At 39.9% G+C, this 20,763-nt stretch overlaps 1 protein-coding gene across 3 annotated transcripts in view; it reads right to left on the bottom strand.

The window, feature by feature from the left end:
- Positions 1-13,230, bottom strand: part of LOC106926239 (RNA-binding motif, single-stranded-interacting protein 3-like) — a 132,035-nt gene extending 118,805 nt beyond the window's left edge. For 2 of the 3 annotated variants that reach the window (XM_088013827.1, XM_088013825.1), the window contains exon 1: positions 11,844-13,225. In XM_088013827.1, the coding sequence (XP_087869953.1) occupies positions 11,844-11,918 (75 nt within the window). In that variant the 5' untranslated portion in view covers positions 11,919-13,225. Of the gene's footprint in view, positions 1-11,843 lie in introns of all 3 variants that reach the window. The other variant, XM_088013826.1, reaches the window with a different exon arrangement.
- Positions 13,231-20,763: the final 7,533 nt, after the last annotated feature.

Genomic DNA, 20,763 nt, shown 5'->3' on the forward strand with positions numbered 1-20,763 from the left:
CAGCCCAGGTTAACACAACTCTGATTGCAGATACAAATACTGACTGTCCACAGAGGTCCACTAGGGAAGTTAATAGACACGTCACATGCAATTTGTTATCCCTTCATTACATGGCAGCCTTATAAACACTGTCTTTTCTGTTTTGAGCTATTCTATTTTTTTTTTTGTCTAGACTTTTTTCGTCTGTTCCTGAAACGCTTCAGAGAGAAGGGAGTTAGATAATAGGAAACTCAATTGCTTGTAGGAATTTTAGAAAAAGTGGTAGATTATTATGAACTAATTCCTTTATAGAGTTAGAAAAGCATGTACTTCAACTTTAGACTATTTAAAGAAAAAAATCCTGATCTAAACTCAAAGGTAAAAGGAGACAAAGGTAGGATTTTCTATTTTTCTTTTCAGCAATGAATGCCAGTAACGTACGTGTATCTTTTCTATTATTAGACTAGGACTCGGTCAGGTGAGGTACATCAGCCGTCTGTGAGCCTGTCACACTGAAAAACCAGAGATTTTCCTACGATTTTATTTAATAATAAATTATTTTGTGTAAGAGAGCCAATAATCACAAAATGCCATCCCAGAGTTTTAGGTTTCTAAGCAATTCAGAATCTTGCCAGTTCATAGCCTCTAGTTTGTATCTCAATGCTGCCATTTAATTTCTTCCTACTTCTGTTTTGTAAAAACTCTTTTTGTACCTATATGCCTTGAACCATTGCCTATCAGCTTATGTCTTCTGTTATTTAACTAGTATTATGAATTATGGAGACATTAAAACAAACAAACAAAAAAATCTTTGATGAATATTTTACCTTGTATATATTATCCAGATACTGAATATATTTTGTAGCTCTGTTCTTTCAGCTCTCTGAAATATAACTGCTGACAGAACCAAGACAGCCATGAGCAATCTGTTGTTGGTAAACATTATTTCCTTACTGTGGACTTTGGAGAAAATTATTTTGCATCACCAGTTGTCAAAGCGGGTACAAAATGTCCCTTAGGTCGATTTGAATTGTCTAGCCATCTGTACAAACTGGCTCCTGTTGGTGCCCCCAAAAAAGCTGGATAAGAAACAAACAAAACCAAACAAAAACGAAAAGGCCAAGGAATAAACATTCTAAACCTTAAACATTCTAAATATCCATTCTGGATTACAGAAAACGTATTATTTCACATGTACCCTGTTGTAAAATACGAAGTGGCAGTCAGAGCCTCCTACCTGAAGTTTTTAGTGGCTTCTTTTTGTCCCCTTCAGTGCTTCTCAAACTTTCTTTAACAAGAGCCATCTCAGTGAGCAATCTTTTTTTGTACAATCATAGATCCACACTTAGTTACACTTTGTTCTACAAAGAGAAAAAGAAAGACAGACTACCACAAAGACAAATTCAGTGAGAAAACCAATGGTTTCTCCCTGACCTCTTAATTAAATATGGCTGCCTTGTACCTAAAATAGTGACAGCCGCAGTAAAACAAACAAAAACAAAAAAAAAGCGTTTTGCTGCACTTATGACATTTTGTATCTCATCAAATTGTTCATATACATAAATACCAAACAATATTCTGTGGTGGGTTTCCTGCTACATTGTCTGAAGGTATAAAACACAAGGAAATATGTTGTTCTCGGCCTGTTTGGCTAATTGAAATTAGCCTGGTCAGCCAGCATATCAATGATCAAATCTCAGTGGACTTTCCCTGAATTGGAACACAGCTAAATTGGGTTTGATGTTATTCCCATTTCCAAATATCGACTTCAGAGGTAAATAGATCAAAGCATGGACATCCAACGACGTGTGCTCCTGGTTCACCACTCTCCACTTACATACCAGAAGATTTTAATTGTTTTTCACTGCGTTTCTCTTTTGAGATGGTTCTGGGTTTCCCAACTCTACATCAAAAGTTAATTTGTTCATAATTCCCTTCAAGATAGCTGAGCTCAATATCTCCATTGAGCACAACCAAAGGCTCTCCAATTACCACAAATTGTGCTAGTAGTGCATTTTGAAAATCATAGCTCTTTTGTAATCTAAGCTTTAAAGACAACTGCCAAGACATCTGTGTACAAACTAGACTTGTAGCACGTTGGCTACCGGTTTGATTATGACGCTGATATGAGGAAGTGCTGGTGACTGTTGAAGCTCTGGGTAATTTCCATAGAATAACTGTCTGAGGTTAAAGGCTCTGACAGGAGCTTTTAAGAGGAAGAGAATCCATTAGACAAGGGTCGCTACAAAGTGGCCAACTATTAAAAATGCAGCAGCCCCATTATTCCCTGACCAAGTCTGCAACTTCAATCTCTCTCACAGCATCACTCTTATTTCCCATCGGAACATTATCTGTCTTTTTTTCTCCCTTTTTTTGCCACCACCATCTGTTCTCTTTTTTTTTTTTTGATTTGTCTCACTCTATTTCCCCATTACTTCAGATTTGTTTTTTCTTCCCTGCTTCATTCTCTCTCTCTCTCTCTCTCTCTCTCTCTTTCTCTCTCTCTTTCTCTCTCTGTCTCTTCCCACATATCTTTTATTCCTGAAACTGCAAAGGGTGAGCTCCTCTCACGGCTCTGTGCATGTGCCGACCTGCCGAAGCTTTTCCAACACTGTTCTGCACAGTGGGGCAACGGTCAGCATCCACTACTGAACACTGGTACCAGAATAGAACAGCCCACAGAGAGTAATAAATGGACATATATGGGTGGTTAGGAGAGTCCCTTTTATGCAGTAAAAACTACAGGCAGCATGAACAGATGGCAGGAGAGAGGGAGAGAGAGCCCAGAACACAGTGGGAGAAAGACAGGGAAAGGGGCATAGAAAAACCAGGGTGAGTGTTTGGTTGGGCATTAAAAGACGGCAACATAAGGCCACTCTCTCGCGTCGAAACTGGCACACAACGCTATTGAGATCAGGGCTGAAATCCAAACAGAACGGATGGCTCCTTAAACAAAGTGCACATGCTAATATTGTCAGCTGTAAAACTCCAACCGATGCAGACATGCAGATGTGTGAGAAGAAACAGGGCCTGGGCAGAATGCATGCACGGCCATAAACCCTTTATCCCCTGTTTACTTTGCCCGCTAAACACACACAGTTCCTTGTCGGTGCGTGTGCAAGATGTGAGCTGCATAATTTATAGTCACACTTTCAGCTGAGGCGTAGTTCTTTATGTTTGAGGAAGAGGGGGAAAGGGTGGGTGGGGAGTAAGGGGGGTGAAGGGGACACAGCCACAGAGGGAGTCAAGGAACGAAGGAGAAAGTTAATATGAAACGGAAGATGAGACGATGAGTTAATCAATTTCTTTGTGCTGTCCTTGTGTTTACAGATTTGTACTTCCATCTTATGAGTACCCCACCAATCCCCCCACCGCCCTCCGCCTTTATGTTTGCTCATCGCAGCCAAGCCAACCACTGACCACATTTATCTAGAGCATGATGGAGAGTAATTGAATGTGAAAAGCTCATTTTTGAAGACAGGCGATATTCCACTTGGATGTCCAGGCGTGTCCGCATGTGTCATTACTTTGATATCAGCTGAATGCTGTTTCTCATTACCTTAATTAAAGCTCCTCGTGTGCCGCTGAGCATATTAGCACACTGATCTGTGGAAAGCTGATGATCGGCTGGTTGATAATTCCACTTTATTTTCTCCCCCCGCCGCATCCCCCCGCCCACTTTAGACGCTCTAATCTCACTCTTTGTGATACTCATCAAAGATTCACATCTCCATCCAATCATCATCGGAGGATGAAAAGATTTTAAACCGGTGGGAAGAACAGTTACGTTCAGATGTGCTTCACGTGTGCTTGTTCTGATGAAGATCTGCACACAGAAATATATGAGGTTCAGTAGCACAGATTGAAGACCAGAGAAATAAAGACTTAAAGCGAGATTAGAAGAAATGTCAATATTAGTATGAGAGCCATGAAAAGCCAATTCCAAAATATGTCTCTGCAGTTGTAATCATTAAAACTATTTGCTGTGTGTAAGAATACTAGATGGTATGAAGTAAAGCGTCAGACAAGAGGTCCACAGTCCTGAAGAATTAGTGCTCTGTATGTGTTGCTTTATTGCTGGATGATGCAGCATTTAAATATATGTGCATTTAGCAGGCTGCTACAGAAATTAGTGCAAGTCTCTATTTATATTTACACCAATTTAATGAAGTGTGTTGGAGCTAGCCAAGGGTGTACTGACTAGCGCTGCAGCAGTACAATAAAAAAAAAATCATGATTTGAGCTGCTTCAATCAAGAAAAATAAACAAATATATAAAATATGTAATTTTTTTAAAATTTATTTTATTAAGTTTTAATACTAGTATTATAACCTGCATCCCATAACGATGAGTGGAGTTTGGGCTGCTTGGATTTGGACATTAGCTAATCTTACTTCAGCGTCTGTGATGTTGACGTTCAGCTTGTTGTTTCAGGTGAGTAAGCTCCAAGTTACGACCTAACAATTTTAATAACGCAGATCATGGAAAATCGCTTCAAGTCATTGGTAGTGGAATTGGCTCAAGTGTGTTTCCAAGCCAGGGAGGAACTGACAGTGGAAAACTGATCCATTTCTTATCCAAAAAAAAAAGTTTATATATTCTTGTGAAATTTTAAAAACTTTAATGAACATGTGCTTTTAGTTAAACATTTGGTAAGATTTCTTTTCTCATGTTAGAAAGACTTCTTCTTATACAACTTACAGGTTAGTTCTGCAATATATCCATGAACAAGGACCTTAATGTGAAGAGGCAGGACTCCGTTGTGTGACGTGAACTTTGCCTTCCTCATGCTGCTCCTACAGCTATGAAACCTAATTTTGGCAAAAGTGTTTGGACTTAAATTTGTCTGGATGACGTAACTCGCACATTTAATACGAGTCTAAACACAGTTTAAATGAGGTATCCAGCAGGTTGACGCTTCGCAGTGAAAGATCTCAGTTTGGGTACCGAGCAATATAAGTGAGTAATATGTAATACCGGTGCGCCAAAGGACATTTGCCTTTTCCAAGCCAGAAGTCATATTCATAATGAATTCCACTTTTTGACTTCATAAAAAGCCAAGATCTCAGATTTTATTGTTACTGCCTTAAAACTCGCTGTGCCAACGCATTCCAGCACAGCCACAGGACAACACTAACAAAGATCACAGCAACAATAACAAGCCAGCAGATTTTCTTATGGGATTATTCGATGTGCTTATTATTTTTAGTAGTAAGATGTTTTTATTCAGTAATTTCTTATGATTGGTGAGGAGGAGAGCGTGCGTCAGAAATACCCCGACTGAAAGCAGCTCATGTGGCAATTAGGAAAATCCCAAGAATCTCTTGTATCCCCCTGAACAGATTTACACAAATCAGAGAGCAGTATGCGAGCATCAGCTCTCAACTGATCCCCTCCTACCCTCTTATAGTCCTGATTAAGGAACACTGAGTTTGTACAAGAGGACATGCCGTCCCTCCACACTCCCTGCTAATGTACACTGAGTGAACCTACAGCCCATTATGGAGGCAGAGCAAGAGCAAACTTGTGTTTGAGAGCAACCCTTTTACACAGGCTCCGTCATCTGGCCGGCTTATCGTTGTTGGTTTAAGCTAGTCATTTCATAATAACTGCGTTCATAGGAAGGTCATGTGTTGTGTGCCTGAGTGTGAGGAGCCAAGTATGTTTGAGGGCTTGCACTCTAACAGAGTAAAGAGGGTTTATGTCAGAATAATTAATTAATTAAGTTTCTTGCAGAAGTATTCGAACCCCGTGCAACATTTTCACATTTTGTCGTGTTACATTCACATATTTCATGGTGAAGGACCACCATGAATTAATGCATGAATGCGATGCATTTACATTTTTTTCCTTTAAAAATCTAGGAAACGTAGCATACATTTGTATTCACCCTCCTTTAGTCTGACACCACTAAATAAAATCATATTAGAAACAATTTCCTTTAGCATTATCTCATCAATAAATAGTCTTCTTCTCTAAATTTGAATCTCAGTAAAAATTGATGGGGCATAAAGTTGTGAAGAAATATTAAGCAAGGTTGGGTTATGAAAAAAAAATCTCCCAGTTTTTGAACATTTCGCTAGGTGCTACATGCCTTTCCTTTGCTATCCTGTGTTTTACTATACGGCTCTTTTCTTTTATCACAATGCCCCTCCCTCCCCATCGCTCTTTGTGATTTTTGCCATCTCAGCCAATAAATTATGTATTAGGAGTGGGCATCAAGGGTAGTGGGAGTCGATGCAAAAGAGCAAATATTTTACTGGTGTGCAAAATACTCATGCATGTCAATTAAAATTCATTATCCCTTCAAATATTGTATTTTTGAAGTACAAGAAGTATGCGTAAAAAGGCACTACAATCAGATGAAATCAAAATTGAACGTCTGGCCAGCATGTAAAATCTTGAATGTTGCAGAAAACTAACACTGCACCATCCCCACAGTAAAACATGAAGGTGTCAGCATCATGATGTGGACATATTTTTCTTAAGGACAAACAGTTCAGAGCTGGTGGGAAGATGGATGTGCTACACATGGAGCAGTCATGATGGAAAACTTGGAAAGCCTTCAAAAATCATGAGGTTGGGCCAGAGGTTCCCTTTTAAGCAAGACAGCAATGCTTACACATGTAGCCAGAGCTAGGTTACGTTTGGGACAAACCATATTCAGTTATTTAAAAATCCCTCTCAAAACCTTAATTAAATCCAGTCAATTTGAAGACGCTGTTCATCCAGTCTGAGCTTGACATCTTTTGCAGTTTTCAATTTATATCATTTTTCATCCTCTTATGCACAACTCCGTGTTGGCCTGTCACACACAATACACCGAAAATACCGTGTTTGCAATGCGATTAAAAAAAAAAAAATTAAGACATGTTCACACTTCAGCATAGTACAATAGGTCAAATGTGAGCAAAACAAAAGAAGCAGCTCAACACAGATCACACAGTAAATGCAGCAGGTTTAGTCTGTTTTGTTGCGTGTTCTTGTGAAAAAAAAAAAAAGAACTACTGTACACCTACACACAGACTTTTTAAGTCAGACTTACACAGCTAGATTGATCTACAAAGCCACTGCCAAGATCCATATAGATGTATAAGCGAGTTATTCTTGGTGCGCTAAACACACAACACTGTTCTTTTGCGACCCACTGAGCTTTAATGACAGCAAGCTGCTTTGTGAACAGGGTCAGGCGGGGGTGGGGGGAGTCACTGCTCAGACCCCACACTCATATTACCTGCATGATAGGCTCCCGTGCTTCATCCACACAGAAGTGAGCAAATGCATTCAGTCTCACACATGAATTGTGAGGAAAAGTTGCCTTTTCATGTACAGTCACGGCTTCAAACCGCACACACAGAAGCAGCTTTTATTTATCTGCAAACGTATTTGCTAAAACACACACGCACCCTTCACAGTGCAACCACAGCTGAGAGCGTACACTCGGTGGAGGTAGGATCCAATTTGATTTGACCTTGACAGGAGAAAGAAAAGCAGAGTGGGCTGGTGGGAAGAGCGGTGGATTGAGGGATGGATGTGGTGTAAGAAATGAAGTGATGGTCCGGGCCAGATGCCTGTTGCAGATACTTGAGAGAAATTACATGACCTTGAATAGGATGGAGATAAATCATGGAAACAAGAGAGCCATGTGGGATGGAGACATCTGTACACATAAAACTGGGTGACAGGCATGCATCAAACACCGGAGGTAATCCCACCTACGTGGGCATGTGGTGTAATGTCTTAGGTAATAAAAGTACGGATCACTGAATAAATCTTCAGCTTTACTGAAATGATAGTGAAACACTGCTTTATTATTAATGACAGAAAAATAAACAGGAGACAACTTTGTTTGCTGTATACCTAACACAGTAAGGTGTGACAATGGGCTGTGCTGCCTCATTGCCTTTAGGTACTTAACTGCTAAAACTATTTAGCAGTTTTGGCTGTTAAGTAAAAGAAAATGGTGGCCAGATGAGGACCAATGATAACCATTGGGTAGCACAGCAAAACAAAAACTATTAGGAGGTAACCATTTCTATTTGCTGGATATTACAATAATAAGAATTTATTTTTAGATTTTTTTTTCACTTTCTGTAAAGTCACAAGTTTACATACACAAAGATAACTGGCTCTTTGAACAGTTTTGGGAAAGTCCACATCGCTCTGTCAAGACAGTACTGTATGTTTTTGCTTTGAAGATGAAAATTACAAGTAAATTTATGGATTGAATATTGGACATCAATTGACCAAAAATCAAACTCACAGAGTTATAAATATACAGCACTAATAGAAGACAAAAACAATACCAGCCATCTTACACCTGTACTAGGTAATGTCTTAAAAACAGATGGATTTTTTTTTTTTTTTTTTTTTTTTTTTTTTTTTGCACATTTGCTAAAACTGTCATCATGTTATGGCAGTATTGCATGAGACATACAATCTGTGAAAATCTAGCTCCTCTGTAGTCCTACTGCCATCTGCAGAAATGAACAGCTCCCAGTCTCAACCAACCAATCAGAGCCAAGAGGAAGGCCTTACCTCTGGCAATAAAACGTGTGTACACGCTGCTCAATGTGTTAATGGCAGAGAAACAATGTACTGTTACAGGAAAACCATTTATCCACCATCATTGGTTGCCACAAGTGCTAGCCTGCTCATTAACAGCAGGCCCCAATGTGGCGACGGAGCTTTAGCATAGCAGAAAGCAAGTGGGAGGGTGTGAGCAGTGCATACACAAGCTTCATTAACAGTGCTAAGACCCTTCTCCTGACCCTGATTGGTGGTTTCTGACTGAGTGGTGTATTTGTAGGACCACAGGTAGAAGGCAGAGGAGCTTGATCTTTTCAGACTGTCTCATGTCATACTGTCAGGACATAATTACAGTGTAACAAATCAAAAAACGTTTTTAAGAAAAAGTTACCGACTGCAGCTTTAAACCTGAACTAAACAATAATGAGCAATTTTCACATTTATTTTGAAGAACAAACTATTTTGCACGACGCGTTCATTATCTCGACTGTCTTTTACATGAAGGGGAAATCTAGTGGCAGCCGTTACTGCTGCCGGGAAGCTGTCTATATATTTACCCTTCCAGTTTAGCAGAGAAAAAGGCACGCCTGTCATTAGAGACGTTGTTTATGACAACCAAATCCCTGATGTGCATTAAGAAATTATTCCCAGCTTCTGTTTGTTTGTCTGGATCGCATCCTTAAAAACATCAGTCATCTTGCAAATGTGAACACAGACAGCCTGGGATCATCGGATGAGTGGAAGATGCTGACGCTATTCAAAATATGAAATGCAAATGTGATTGCCAAAATCCTGTGAGTAATTTTTCAGATTAATTCAACTGTTTTGAGCCAAAAAAAAGAGGCAAAAGTATGTCGAGGTGGTTCAACCAAACATTTCAGAGCCATATCAGTATTATTCAAAATCTTGCTTTGTCAGTTTACCTAATACGGTAATTATATACGCAATATTTCCACCAATCAAAGCATATTTGTGCATTAGACTTTACGTGTCTTTATCAGTGTTATAAACTGACATTATTCACAATTTGTGGCAGTGAGACATAGGATGTAGGGAGCTAAAGAATAGTCAAAATCTATGCCAACATGAAACCGTTTCAAATGAAGATATCAAACATCCTTTACTTGTTTTAAAGCTGCCTATTTCTGTGAATGGCTTGCAAAAGTTAAATTCAATATTTGCATTTTGTCATGTTAAGCACTCATTTGTAGTGTGTGCACCAACACAAATGGATGTATTATTGTGACGTGGAATGAAAATGATACATATCCAGATTCTTACTTTGACTGAGCCATTTTAACTCAATAAAACACACTTTCATCCAGGAATATATGAGTATATACATACACCTACTTGCCTTTGAACATATAATAAATGTAATGTGTGAAAATGTGAAATAATAATTTTACCAACACTTGAAAATGTTCAAAATAAATCAGAATTAAATGGGGATGATGTGTTCATGTTGATGTACAGAGTTAGTTTACCGCTATATACACATAAGGTTTTGCATGTCCATCACTTGTAGAGAACAAATGATGGACATACTAGGCACAATGTGTAATGCAAGGCTTGTGGAAAACTGGAAAATGGGTTTCTGATTACTTTAGTTCCATTTTACCAGATTTGTGAGGCAGATAAAAAAAAAAGTCTTGTTAACAGATTCTATCACCTGAGCTGTGGACCTCTGCAGCTCCCAGAAAGCCACTTGGTTGCATCCCTGATTAGCCATGTTTTGTTGTGGCCAACTCTTTCCAGTTCCAGAGGAGGGATTAAACAGTACTCTGTGAGAAGTTCAAAGTTGGAATTTGTTTTATAACCAAACCCTGCTTAGAAATTCTCCACAAGTTTATCCCTGATCTCTCCACTTGTTACTTGGGCTTCATGTTGCTGCTTGCTATCAAATGTTCTCTATCAAACCTTTGAGGCTTTCATAGAACAGCAGATGAAATTGCACACAGGTTAACTCTCCTTATAACTAGATTACATCTAAAGTTTACTGATTGGAATTTTTATAATCAAGTGTGCGTTTGTAACCTAAAAAGTTTATAGGTTATAGATTTTTTTTTTCTTTTTTTTGCAATGCTCTTGTTTTAGTCCTTGAAAATGTCATATTCTTTGAAGCTTCTTGCTTTCATTGTGGCTATAAAATCTCCAGTCTTTAATGTTTGTGCTCCTTTCTCAAACAAAACTGTAATTCCAAAATGTGCTGGATGGATCACAGTTCAACAATCATTCCTTTTACCTGCTCTTCCCACATCGAGTCCACTCAATAGCGTGATCTCTCTATTTTCACGGCATCCGACTCCCACACCGACTTTCTCCTTTTCCTCTCCCCATCTCTCTTGCCCACTGACACATGCACGTTTGCTAAATATTGCTGCGAAACTGCCAACTCCTCACGTTTACTATCGTGCAAGAGAAAAACAGATGAATAGCGGCAAACAAAGGGAACGGCGGGTGATATGATGCAGGAGTAATCGATCAAGCCTTCGCAATCCATTTTCTGCTTCTTGGTGGTGGGATAGTCAGAGTGTGTCAGTGTGTGCTTTTGTGAAATGTATTCATCAAGATAGCCCATGCAAGTGTAAGTAGGAGAACTGGAATAAATCTGAAAGAACCAAGAAAGAAGTGAGCCCGTTTTTCCTGCATTCTAGGTAACTCGAGCAGTACATAAGATTCAATCATTTCTGCCAAAATGCCATCAATGGGTAGTAGATGGAAAGGGTGCGGGGTGCTGTGGAGAAAGGGAAATCAAGAGGAGGTGTTGAAAAAAAAAAAGCACCGAGGGGGAAGTGAGGGCCCCCTGCCCTGAACTTGAACTTCCAGCTGGTGGGAGGTGGGGCGGGTTGGAGGTGGGAGGACAGGGTCAAGAACCCAGAAAGGAAGAAGAGAAAAGATCCAACTGAATGACACTGGTGTCCTCTGGTTACAAGACAGATGGAGGACGGGGGAAGGCATTGTTTTGTTTCATAAACACGTCCAGCAGTTAGTCTGACACCTTCCAAATTGTTTCCTCACAAGACCTAAAGTGCAGAATTTCAGATCTTTCCCTTTCTTTCAGGATGTGTTCTTCAAACAGCTTCATTTAGTCCATTTTGGGGCAAATGTCTACAACCTCTTGGGGAACTTGAAAAATAACTAAAAACTTTGTCTTATGTGGATTTATTTCCGATTGAGCTTAAGCTTTACATAGTTACAAGTAAAACTGAAAAAAAAAAGATAAAAAGCAAGTATCAGTAATTGTGATGTGGGTTTAAGCCATTTACAGGATAGAAAGATAAATTTTGCGCAGTCGAGTATTAAAATAGGTCAACTTGGCTGGATTCTCCTACCTTCGTCTGGAGATAGTGGGGGTAGTAGTAGGTGTAGTGGGGGTACATTGGCTGCTGCTCCAAACGTTTTCCCATGTAGCTAGAATCCAACCGAAGGTCCTGGAGGCTGGAGATAGAAGCTCACAGGTTGGGGTACAATCACTTCCAACCACTGGCCTGGATCCTTCAGGAGGGCTGTTTCCAAGAGTGGATGCAAGGAGAGAGCGCTCTTCTCTTGCTAGTAAGGTGTTAGATGCACGGCAAACAAGGTGGACAGGAGGACGCACTGTGCATGGGATCTCAGCCTGATTGGAGCTTGCAAGGAGCTGTCGTTTTGAGGGTTTGGAAAGCGTGGAGCCAGGGTAGCAGAAGAGAGAGGTTGAGGAGACGGATGTGTGGGGTAAGGAGAGCAAAAATTCAGAAAGACAGTAGTAAAAGAGGGAACAATAAAGAAAAACTGAAGCGCAGGACTAAAAGGGAGTAAGAGGAGAGGGAAGAGAAGGATGTGGAATGAATGGTTGCGTTCTGCTTCCCGGTTCTTGACACTATGTGGACTAGAAATTAGACTCACTCCTCTTCTCTGGTGCCCTGAACATGCCCCTCAATTTGTCTTCCAATGTCTCTCTCTCTCTTTTTTGTCTCTTTTATCCGTTTTTATCCAGTCTCCCCTGTTTCTTTCCCCCTCTTAAATCTGATGAAGAGCCTGATCCCAAGGGGAGCCCAGCTGTATCCTGAAGAACACACGGCGTCCTTCTTGCTCTATCCTCAAAAGACACTGGAATCAGCGATGAACTCACACATGGATGTGGAACCGGAGAGAGAACAGAAGGAGGAGGAAGAGGAGTAGAGGAGGAGAGAGGGTGGTCTGGAGCTGAAGCTGTGACTGTTTTTTTTCCCCCCTCACTCCCTCCCTCTTTTGTTAAGCTCCAGGGATAGATAGGTAGATATCGCTGGAGTCTTGCACGGAGGATGAGCAAAGAGGAAAAAGCCTCGGTAAAAGGCAGATAGCCTTATCCAGACGTACTCTCTCACAAAAAAAGAAAAAAACGGAAAATCCCTCCTCATCCACAAGGTGCCCCTTCAACTCTTTTCTCTCTTCTTCTCTTCCCCTCGGCGATCCCTCTCTTTCTTCTCAGGCTCTTTCCCTGACGGTTTGCTTCCCACTGAGCCTGGCAGCCGTCACTGTGTCTGTGACTGTGTGTGTGTGAGTAGTGGTGGTGGTGGTGGTGGCAGCAGCGGCGGCGGTGGTGTGGTATGTGTGTGACTGTGCATGTAACTGAGAGGGGAACGTGTTTGTGTGGCTGCTGGCGTCTGCTCCGCTCTGCGTGCGGAGGCATAGAGGGGCTAGGCTTCGGCGCAGCTACGCTCCTCCCTCTATCCCTCTCTTCCTCTCCCCGTTGTGTCTTTCTCTCTCTCCCTCTGTGTTCATCACGGAACTATAGGAGGGTGGGAGTGGTCGGTCCTGCCCTCCTTCAAGTTTGTGTGAGTGCGTTTGCTCTCAAAGGAGGCTGAGAAAGACATGCACTGACTGTCCGGCTGGGGAAGCAGATGTGGAGGAAAGAATGAAGAGTCTGAGATTGGCCCAGTGAGAAGGCAACACACAACTTGGAAACAGAGAGAGACCCCCCCTACTGGCATGTTGTAGGTCCAGCAAAGCTTGAATCAAATTTCCGAGGATGTTTTAATACCTAAAACATTTCACTCATGCAAGAAAACTCTGACATGTATGACCAGGCAAAAAGCCCACAACAACGCTCCATTCACATGCCCAGCAAAAGGCCACAACTTGGAGAGGGTGCAGAGTCAAGTGGCTGTGTGGCACAGTGACCCACTGACACAGTGCTGCCTGTTACATCATGTAACCAGGTTTAAGTAGCGCTCTTACATAAGCACAGTGAGCCATGCATGAAAAGGTTCTTCTGCCCTCTGACTACAGCAGTATGCGTGTATATATGTGTGTGTGTGTGAGTGAAAGTGTGAGAAGGGTTGCCAAACAATGCAAGCACACTGCAGAGGAAAAAGGGCACAGGAACAGAATGCAAAAATGCACCCTTATCCAAGATACTACCTTCTTTTCTTATGGTCAGTTGCTCTCCAACAAGCCTGTTGGAGAGCAACGTCGAGTTCTTGTGTGGGACCTTTTATGATGTTTAGGTTTATGTTGATATCTTATAGGAATTCCATCCGTCTATAGCTGCTTGTCCATGTAGAGTTATAGGGAGGCTATATAGGAATTCCTTCAACCTTGTTGTATATCATTATTGGCTGGGTGGCTTTTATTGGCAGGGGAATTACCTAATGAGGGTGCACAGAGTCTTCGTGTCCTTGATTAATCTTTTGAACTTCCGTTCTTGGTTGGTATTAAGTTTCTTTAAAACAGAGAGAGCAAGTAAAAGAAGCTGATTATTACGCAACTTGTTGTCTTGCGAAATCAGTTTTTGCAATGTCTCCAGATATTTGAACGGCCTGTTGTCATGTATTAACTCCATCTCTCTTCCTATCAAGTCTAACCGGCTTCCTGGTGAATATTGAAGAAAAGCATCCCCACAGCATGATGCTTTCACCACCATGTTTCACATAGAATGGTGTGTTTAGGGTGATGTCCATTTTCAGTTTTGGTCCACACATGCATTTTTTCATATACTCCACAGGTTTGTAGTTGCGCCATACTCTTGGCGCAACTAAGAGTTCTGTGAGAAGCTTAGTGATGTTTTGTAACCTATCCCTACTTTTACACTTCACTACAACTCAATCTCTGACCTGTCACTTGTGTTCACTGGTCTTCTTTTGCTTCCTGCTGCTAGTTCACTAACCTTCTCTGACAACAATGAGATTTTCACAGACTGTTTGCTTACATTGAGATTCAGTTACACACATTCATGTTGATTTCTAATTAGATGGCTTCTGACAGCAATTTCTGCCACTGGAGTTGATTTATTGTGGCGGTATCAGAGTAAATGGCACTGAATGCAATTACAAGGTATTTTTTCAGGTTCTTAATTATAAATAGATACGTATTATTATTTTCCCTTCACTTTCGAGTTATAGATTATATTATATTTGTCTATCACACAAAATCAAAATAAAATACATTAAAGTTGCTATTATATGACAGCATGTGAAAGTTAAACGGGTAGTAATAATTACAGAACAGGTCACACACTGTCGCTGTCACATAGCACCATCCACTACCGTTTCCAATGTGCCACTTTCAATTTTGCCCTGCCAATAAAAAAAAAAAAAAAGAGTTGTGATGTTGCAAGCACCAATATCTGAGTGAGCCAATTAATTGAGCTGCACTACCTGCCTGCACACATAGCAGCTCTGTTAATGACTCAGGAAAAGTGGTGGTGACAGATTAAAATTGAACATTATGCCAGGATTGTTTGCCCAGTTACAGGCAACACGGTTAGGGTTGAATAAATACATGACATTCATGAATATTTCAACCATTGTTACTGATAATTAAGCCTTCTAAGATACTGAAGTTTAATCGGTAAAACATGGGAATGAGGAGGACAATGAGCAAAAGTATAGGCAGGTAGGACAAACCAAGCAAGACCGTAAAAATGTCCCAATGCGTTTTGTTCATTTCGCCAGAAATATGACAACTACTGGATTTGGCAATTCAGTGGGTGGATTTTGGCTAAGTAGATGAATGACATGTTTAATTCAGGATCCGCCCAAACCCTAGATGTTACTATGGTGAAAAGAAAAAATGAGACTTACAAAAAAAACTAATGGAATAGATATCAGTAGAGGAGGGGGAGGACAATGAATCAATGTGTTGACCTTCTGTTGTCATAGCAAATTTAGTCAGGGAGGAACTGTACATATCTATTTCAGGAACTTTTTTGTAAGACAATAGAGTAGTTCAGGTAAGTATAATTTGATCCACATTTTAGCTGATTTGGATTTCTCTGTAAAAAAAAAAAAAAATGATTTATATATTATATATATATATATATATATATATATATATATATATATATATATATTAGTCATCCTGATGTAAAGAGGCATACATAATTATGTACTGGCTTTAAAAACAGCATTTTACTATTTCTCATTTAAACTGACTTTTGTATTCTACATTAGTGAAACCTTAGACTTACCTAAGACCAGAAATTTGAAAAAACATCCCAACATTTCCAAATCCAGCATCTTCAATGACAGACAGATGCTAAACGCTGAAAAGCATAAAACAAAAAGGCGCATTACTGCACTACATACAGTCTTCCCATCTCATTTCTCACAATAGGACACTAAAACACCCTTAATGTTTACATGAAAACATTGAGATGCCTTCAGTGTTTACATGAAATGCCTTTGATAAGCAGTGGCGCAGTTAGAAAACTAACTGATATGAATGTCACCATGTTTGATGCAGATAAATATAGCAAATAAACCTTCAAAATGAAATTTATGGTACAGCACACCATGTGGCAAATACATAACTGGGTGATGAAATTAGCATAAATGCTACTCTAAATCTGACTGGCGAGTAAACACAATGATCACACTCTTCACAACTGTGTGTTTTGTCCTAATTGAGATTTCAGGAGATCGACAGGATTCTCCCCATCTGCACCCCTGCCCCCTTGTCTTCTCTATGCACCGATGTGTGAAGTGAAGGCAGCTCTGAGTCTCTGTTGTAACACAACGTCAGCATCATGCCCGCAGGCAGGCCTGGACAAAGCACTATAATTTGCTTATATATTATTTGCCGTTATCTACGTTGCCTTGTTAATCGTTTCACAAATTGGACTGTCTTATTTTTCCTCGTGACACAAGAGTGTCTCAAGCACTGCATAAATAACATGCTGTAATTTCTGCAGCATATCTTTGAGCCATTTCCCTGTCTTGAACATTTCTAATGTGTTCTGTTCTGAAAATGTTGAAACGGAATGTTTGGAGGCGACTGATCCTGATGCAAATATCTATAAATAATATCAAAAGCTCTCTAGAGGAAGGAAGTTACTCATCAGGAAGAGGGCTACTCAGTTTAAACTTGGTATCTAAATAGGAGTCAGTGGGTGACTAATTCACAACTGAGAGCAGCTGCAGTGGTCAGGCTGAAGCCATCACCTGACAAGTAGTTGAGATAAGCGTAAATACACAATATCAAGCGTGGTCTAAAGTGACGCAGGTTGCTGCGTTGTCAGGCACACTCATCAAGCAAAAATGCAGCTTTGATCGGGGAGCAGCTGCGCTACAGAAAGAAGAGAAGAAATTGCCAACCGTAGGTAGAAGTGAGAGAACAGAGCAACGGTTCGGTGTTAAATGGAGTGCAGCTTTGAGCTAAAATATCAGTACGTCTGCCAGAACAGCATTAACGAGCTGTCAGCTCACAGATATAATTATCACTGTGTTAACCATCTTAATTTTTTCCATGTGGGAATTTGTGGTCAACTTTAACATGCATATAAGTAGACATAAAGGTATTTAGTTGTCAGTGAAACCAACATTTTAATCAAATGACGGTGATGGTTGCTTACTTCACAGAAAGTCAGATGGGCATAATAAGCTGTATCCCAGTTTACTATCCATGTGGGTTCATTTTTGAATGTTTTTCCAAAAATCTAAACACCATAATTTATGTGAGAGCAACTGGAAACTCATTGCTGAAGGAATGTTTGTGAAAACAGCGCTGTCTGTACTTTAGAATAAATCATTTTAACCTAGAGAAAATATTTAGAGCATATGGAGAATAAAGCTGTGCTTTTCATGAAAATCTCACCGGGACAGTTAAAGGTTAGAGTAAAATTTTCAAACACGCTGTAAAAATGTAAATCAAACAGCATGTGGATTATCTGCCAGACAGAAACTAAAGTAAAATTAACTCCAATTCTGTTAGACTGCTGCCTGAAACAGAGTTAACATTAGCTTTCTAGAAGTGAAGCGTCAGAATTGTTTGTGTTTTTTTTCAGTGAGGAAATGCTTCCCTGAAGTGGAATTTTATTTTCCAAAAACTGAAGGTATGAAAAAAAATTCTGATGAGTTGGGATGAGGATAGTGAGTATTTTAAAATGTATTTTCATCTCATTGTGAGCACCCATTGGTTGGGCTCTCAAAAGCACTCACCCAGAAAGTGACACAATCTCAGGGACCCATTAAGCGTGACTGCCAGGTTATTTTCAGAAATGTATAGTTTTTCTTAACTTTTTCTACTAAGACTGTTAAGAAACCGCACAAAATGAATGGTAGCTACCAGCGCCACTAGTCCATCCAGCTGTATTGCAGAATCAAAGAGGTTGCTATGGATAAAGTCAAAGACAAAAACACAGCCTTGTTTCACATGCAGCAGTGTGAAAATAGGCAGCGCTTTGTGAGAGCAAGCGTTCAGGCACCCCCGAATGGTTGCAATGGGAAATTCAAGGATTTCTCAAACGTGCATGAAAGAATCAAATCAACACTGCAGGTATATATTTGTTGAGGGAATAACATCATAACATAATATAAAGCTTTAAAAAGTAGATTTTACATAATACCCTTCCTTAAAGCAAAACTACTGTGTGGTAGTTTTGCTTTAAGGAAAACTACCACACAGTAGTGTGTGTGGTAGTTTTGCTTGGTTGGGGGAAAATATCCAAACCAAGAATCATTCTCTACAGCTTTGCACTAAGAGGAGGTACAAACACTGACCAAAGCAGTTTGACAGCCATTCACCAACTCCATGCACAGAATACCAACCAACCAGGGAGTTCAGGAATGTGTGTGTGTGCGTGTGTGTGCGCTATAAATGAGTAGCAGAAGAGGCAAAGTTTTCCTAGGGATCTTAAGATTCAGCTGACAGTGCAGTCTGGAAACACAAAGAGAGAAAATTGACTCCTTTAACTGCATAACACGGTTCTATTGTAAGAGGAGCCATCGCTACATCTGCTACCAAAGTAAAGCTTCCTAATTACCATGTCTACTGACAGGGCAGCCACAGCGATGGTGGTAAATACACAGCGAATAATTGCTTTAATTTTAATATCAAATGATGTCTTCAGTACAACCATTAAGCAGAAGGTAATTGTCTGTTACAAGTTCTAAAGGAGAGTATATGTAGCCTTTTCTAAAGAGAGATAGATTTTTCTAGTCCGCTCTTTGACAGATTCGAGACAAAGCCCGACAGCTGGAGCCAAATATCAAAGGGTCTGCATTGACACTGTGTATTCGTGATGCTCCCAGTCATCAAAGCAGTTTTCAAATGGAGCAGGAAAGGCCATGCTGCGTCCCGGGGATGTGTTCCTCTCATCACTGACCACCAGATGTACAACAAACACAGGGACAGAAAAAAAGAAAAAGGAAAGAAACAGTCACGTAAAAAAAATAAAAGCTCACATCTTAGCTCTGTTACAGCTGGGAAAACATAAGAGGTTATAATAACCAGAGGCCTCCTTTACAGAAGCTGCTCTGGTTTTCAGGGAAAATACTGGCCGAGATATCATCGCACACGCACAGTGTGGTATTTGCACAGAGCAGATTTACACTGGTAAATGGGCTATTACATGAAATTGCCACACACACACAGCATGAGGGGAAACAGTTTTTTTGTCGGTCTCATGGAATACAAGCAAAGAAAAGAATGCTGCATAAACAGTTTTAGTTTCTTGAAGTCAACTAAAGCAAATCATATATATATATATATATATATATATATATATTTTTTTTTTTTTTTTTTTTTTTTTACCAAACATCAAACACATTAACACAGATGCATCCCAGCAAGAAGAGGTCATTGAAAGGTAAGGCTAGGATACCTAAACCACCAAATAAATACAAATATAGCTGAACTCTTAACTTTACATCTCTGCAAGAAATGCTTTTTGAATGGCCTCTTTGTAGTGTTAATAGAGCAAACCTTCACAATAAGAGACTTTTTGAGGTATGAAGTTCTCTGAACTGAACTGAAAATAGCATAAAGCCACAGAAAACCTTTCACAGTATCCTCTCTGTTTATAAAAACACACAGCTGTCCGTGCTGCAATATAATTATAATTATAATTATAATTTAATACAGAAAAGTGTGGCGTGATTGTGGGATGAAATTATGAAATTACTATTACCTATGGTGACTTGAGTTTTTTCTGTGTTTATTTTAGGTTTCTGAGTCTTTTGAGTATCCATGTTGTCCTGTCTACTCTTTGATTGTTCCCAGGTGTGTCTGATTATCCTCTGTGTATTTAATGTCACCTATGTTTCTGTGTCTTTGTTGGGTCCTTGTTGTATCTGTCTCGTCTTGTCGTCTTGTTGCTTCGTCCATGATCATTCCAGAGTTAATGAGCCTTAGCCTTCCGGTCTCTCTATGCTGCCTGGATTTTGGACGTTGTGTTTCTGGATTCATCATTAAAACCAACCTTATTTAATTCCAACATGGGCTCTCTGTGTCATCCTCACCACATCTGCACCACACTTCGTGACACTACCTATAATAATGGTAAAACTGATTTTGATTTAAAACTGATATGGCTGTGATAAATTTGCAACTATAATCATGGCACAACATTACTGTAATGGTACACATTTAATAGGTCGCAATAGTGAACATTATCTGAGAGATATTTTATTTTGGAATTAAAACCATAATTATGAGTCAAGTTAACCTCACTAAGCGAAACCGTTTTCAGCTTGTCTTTGATCACCTTTGACAAACTGCCAGTGATGCTTATTTTGGCAAGGCTGTTTACACTTTTCTTTTAATTTGAGAGCAATCCACGTATTAAGTCTGCTTCTTGAGGGGAGTCACATCAGGTCAGTAGTCCGTTGTTATGACCCAGGATAAATTATGCCCACAGTGTTAATCTAATGCAGGTAAAAATGTGCCAGGACATACTTAAAGCTGGTTTAAGTGAAAGTGCCTCAGAAACATTTCGAGGATCTATGGATAATTCCATGAACTTTATTGCTGGACCTAATTTGTATCTTTCTTCTCAGTCTTTCTCCAAGTTAAGTC

Source organism: Poecilia mexicana, unplaced genomic scaffold (assembly GCF_051168715.1).
Source record: "Poecilia mexicana isolate PSO_F unplaced genomic scaffold, ASM5116871v1 scaffold_16, whole genome shotgun sequence".
Taxonomy (NCBI): Eukaryota; Metazoa; Chordata; class Actinopteri; order Cyprinodontiformes; family Poeciliidae; genus Poecilia; species Poecilia mexicana.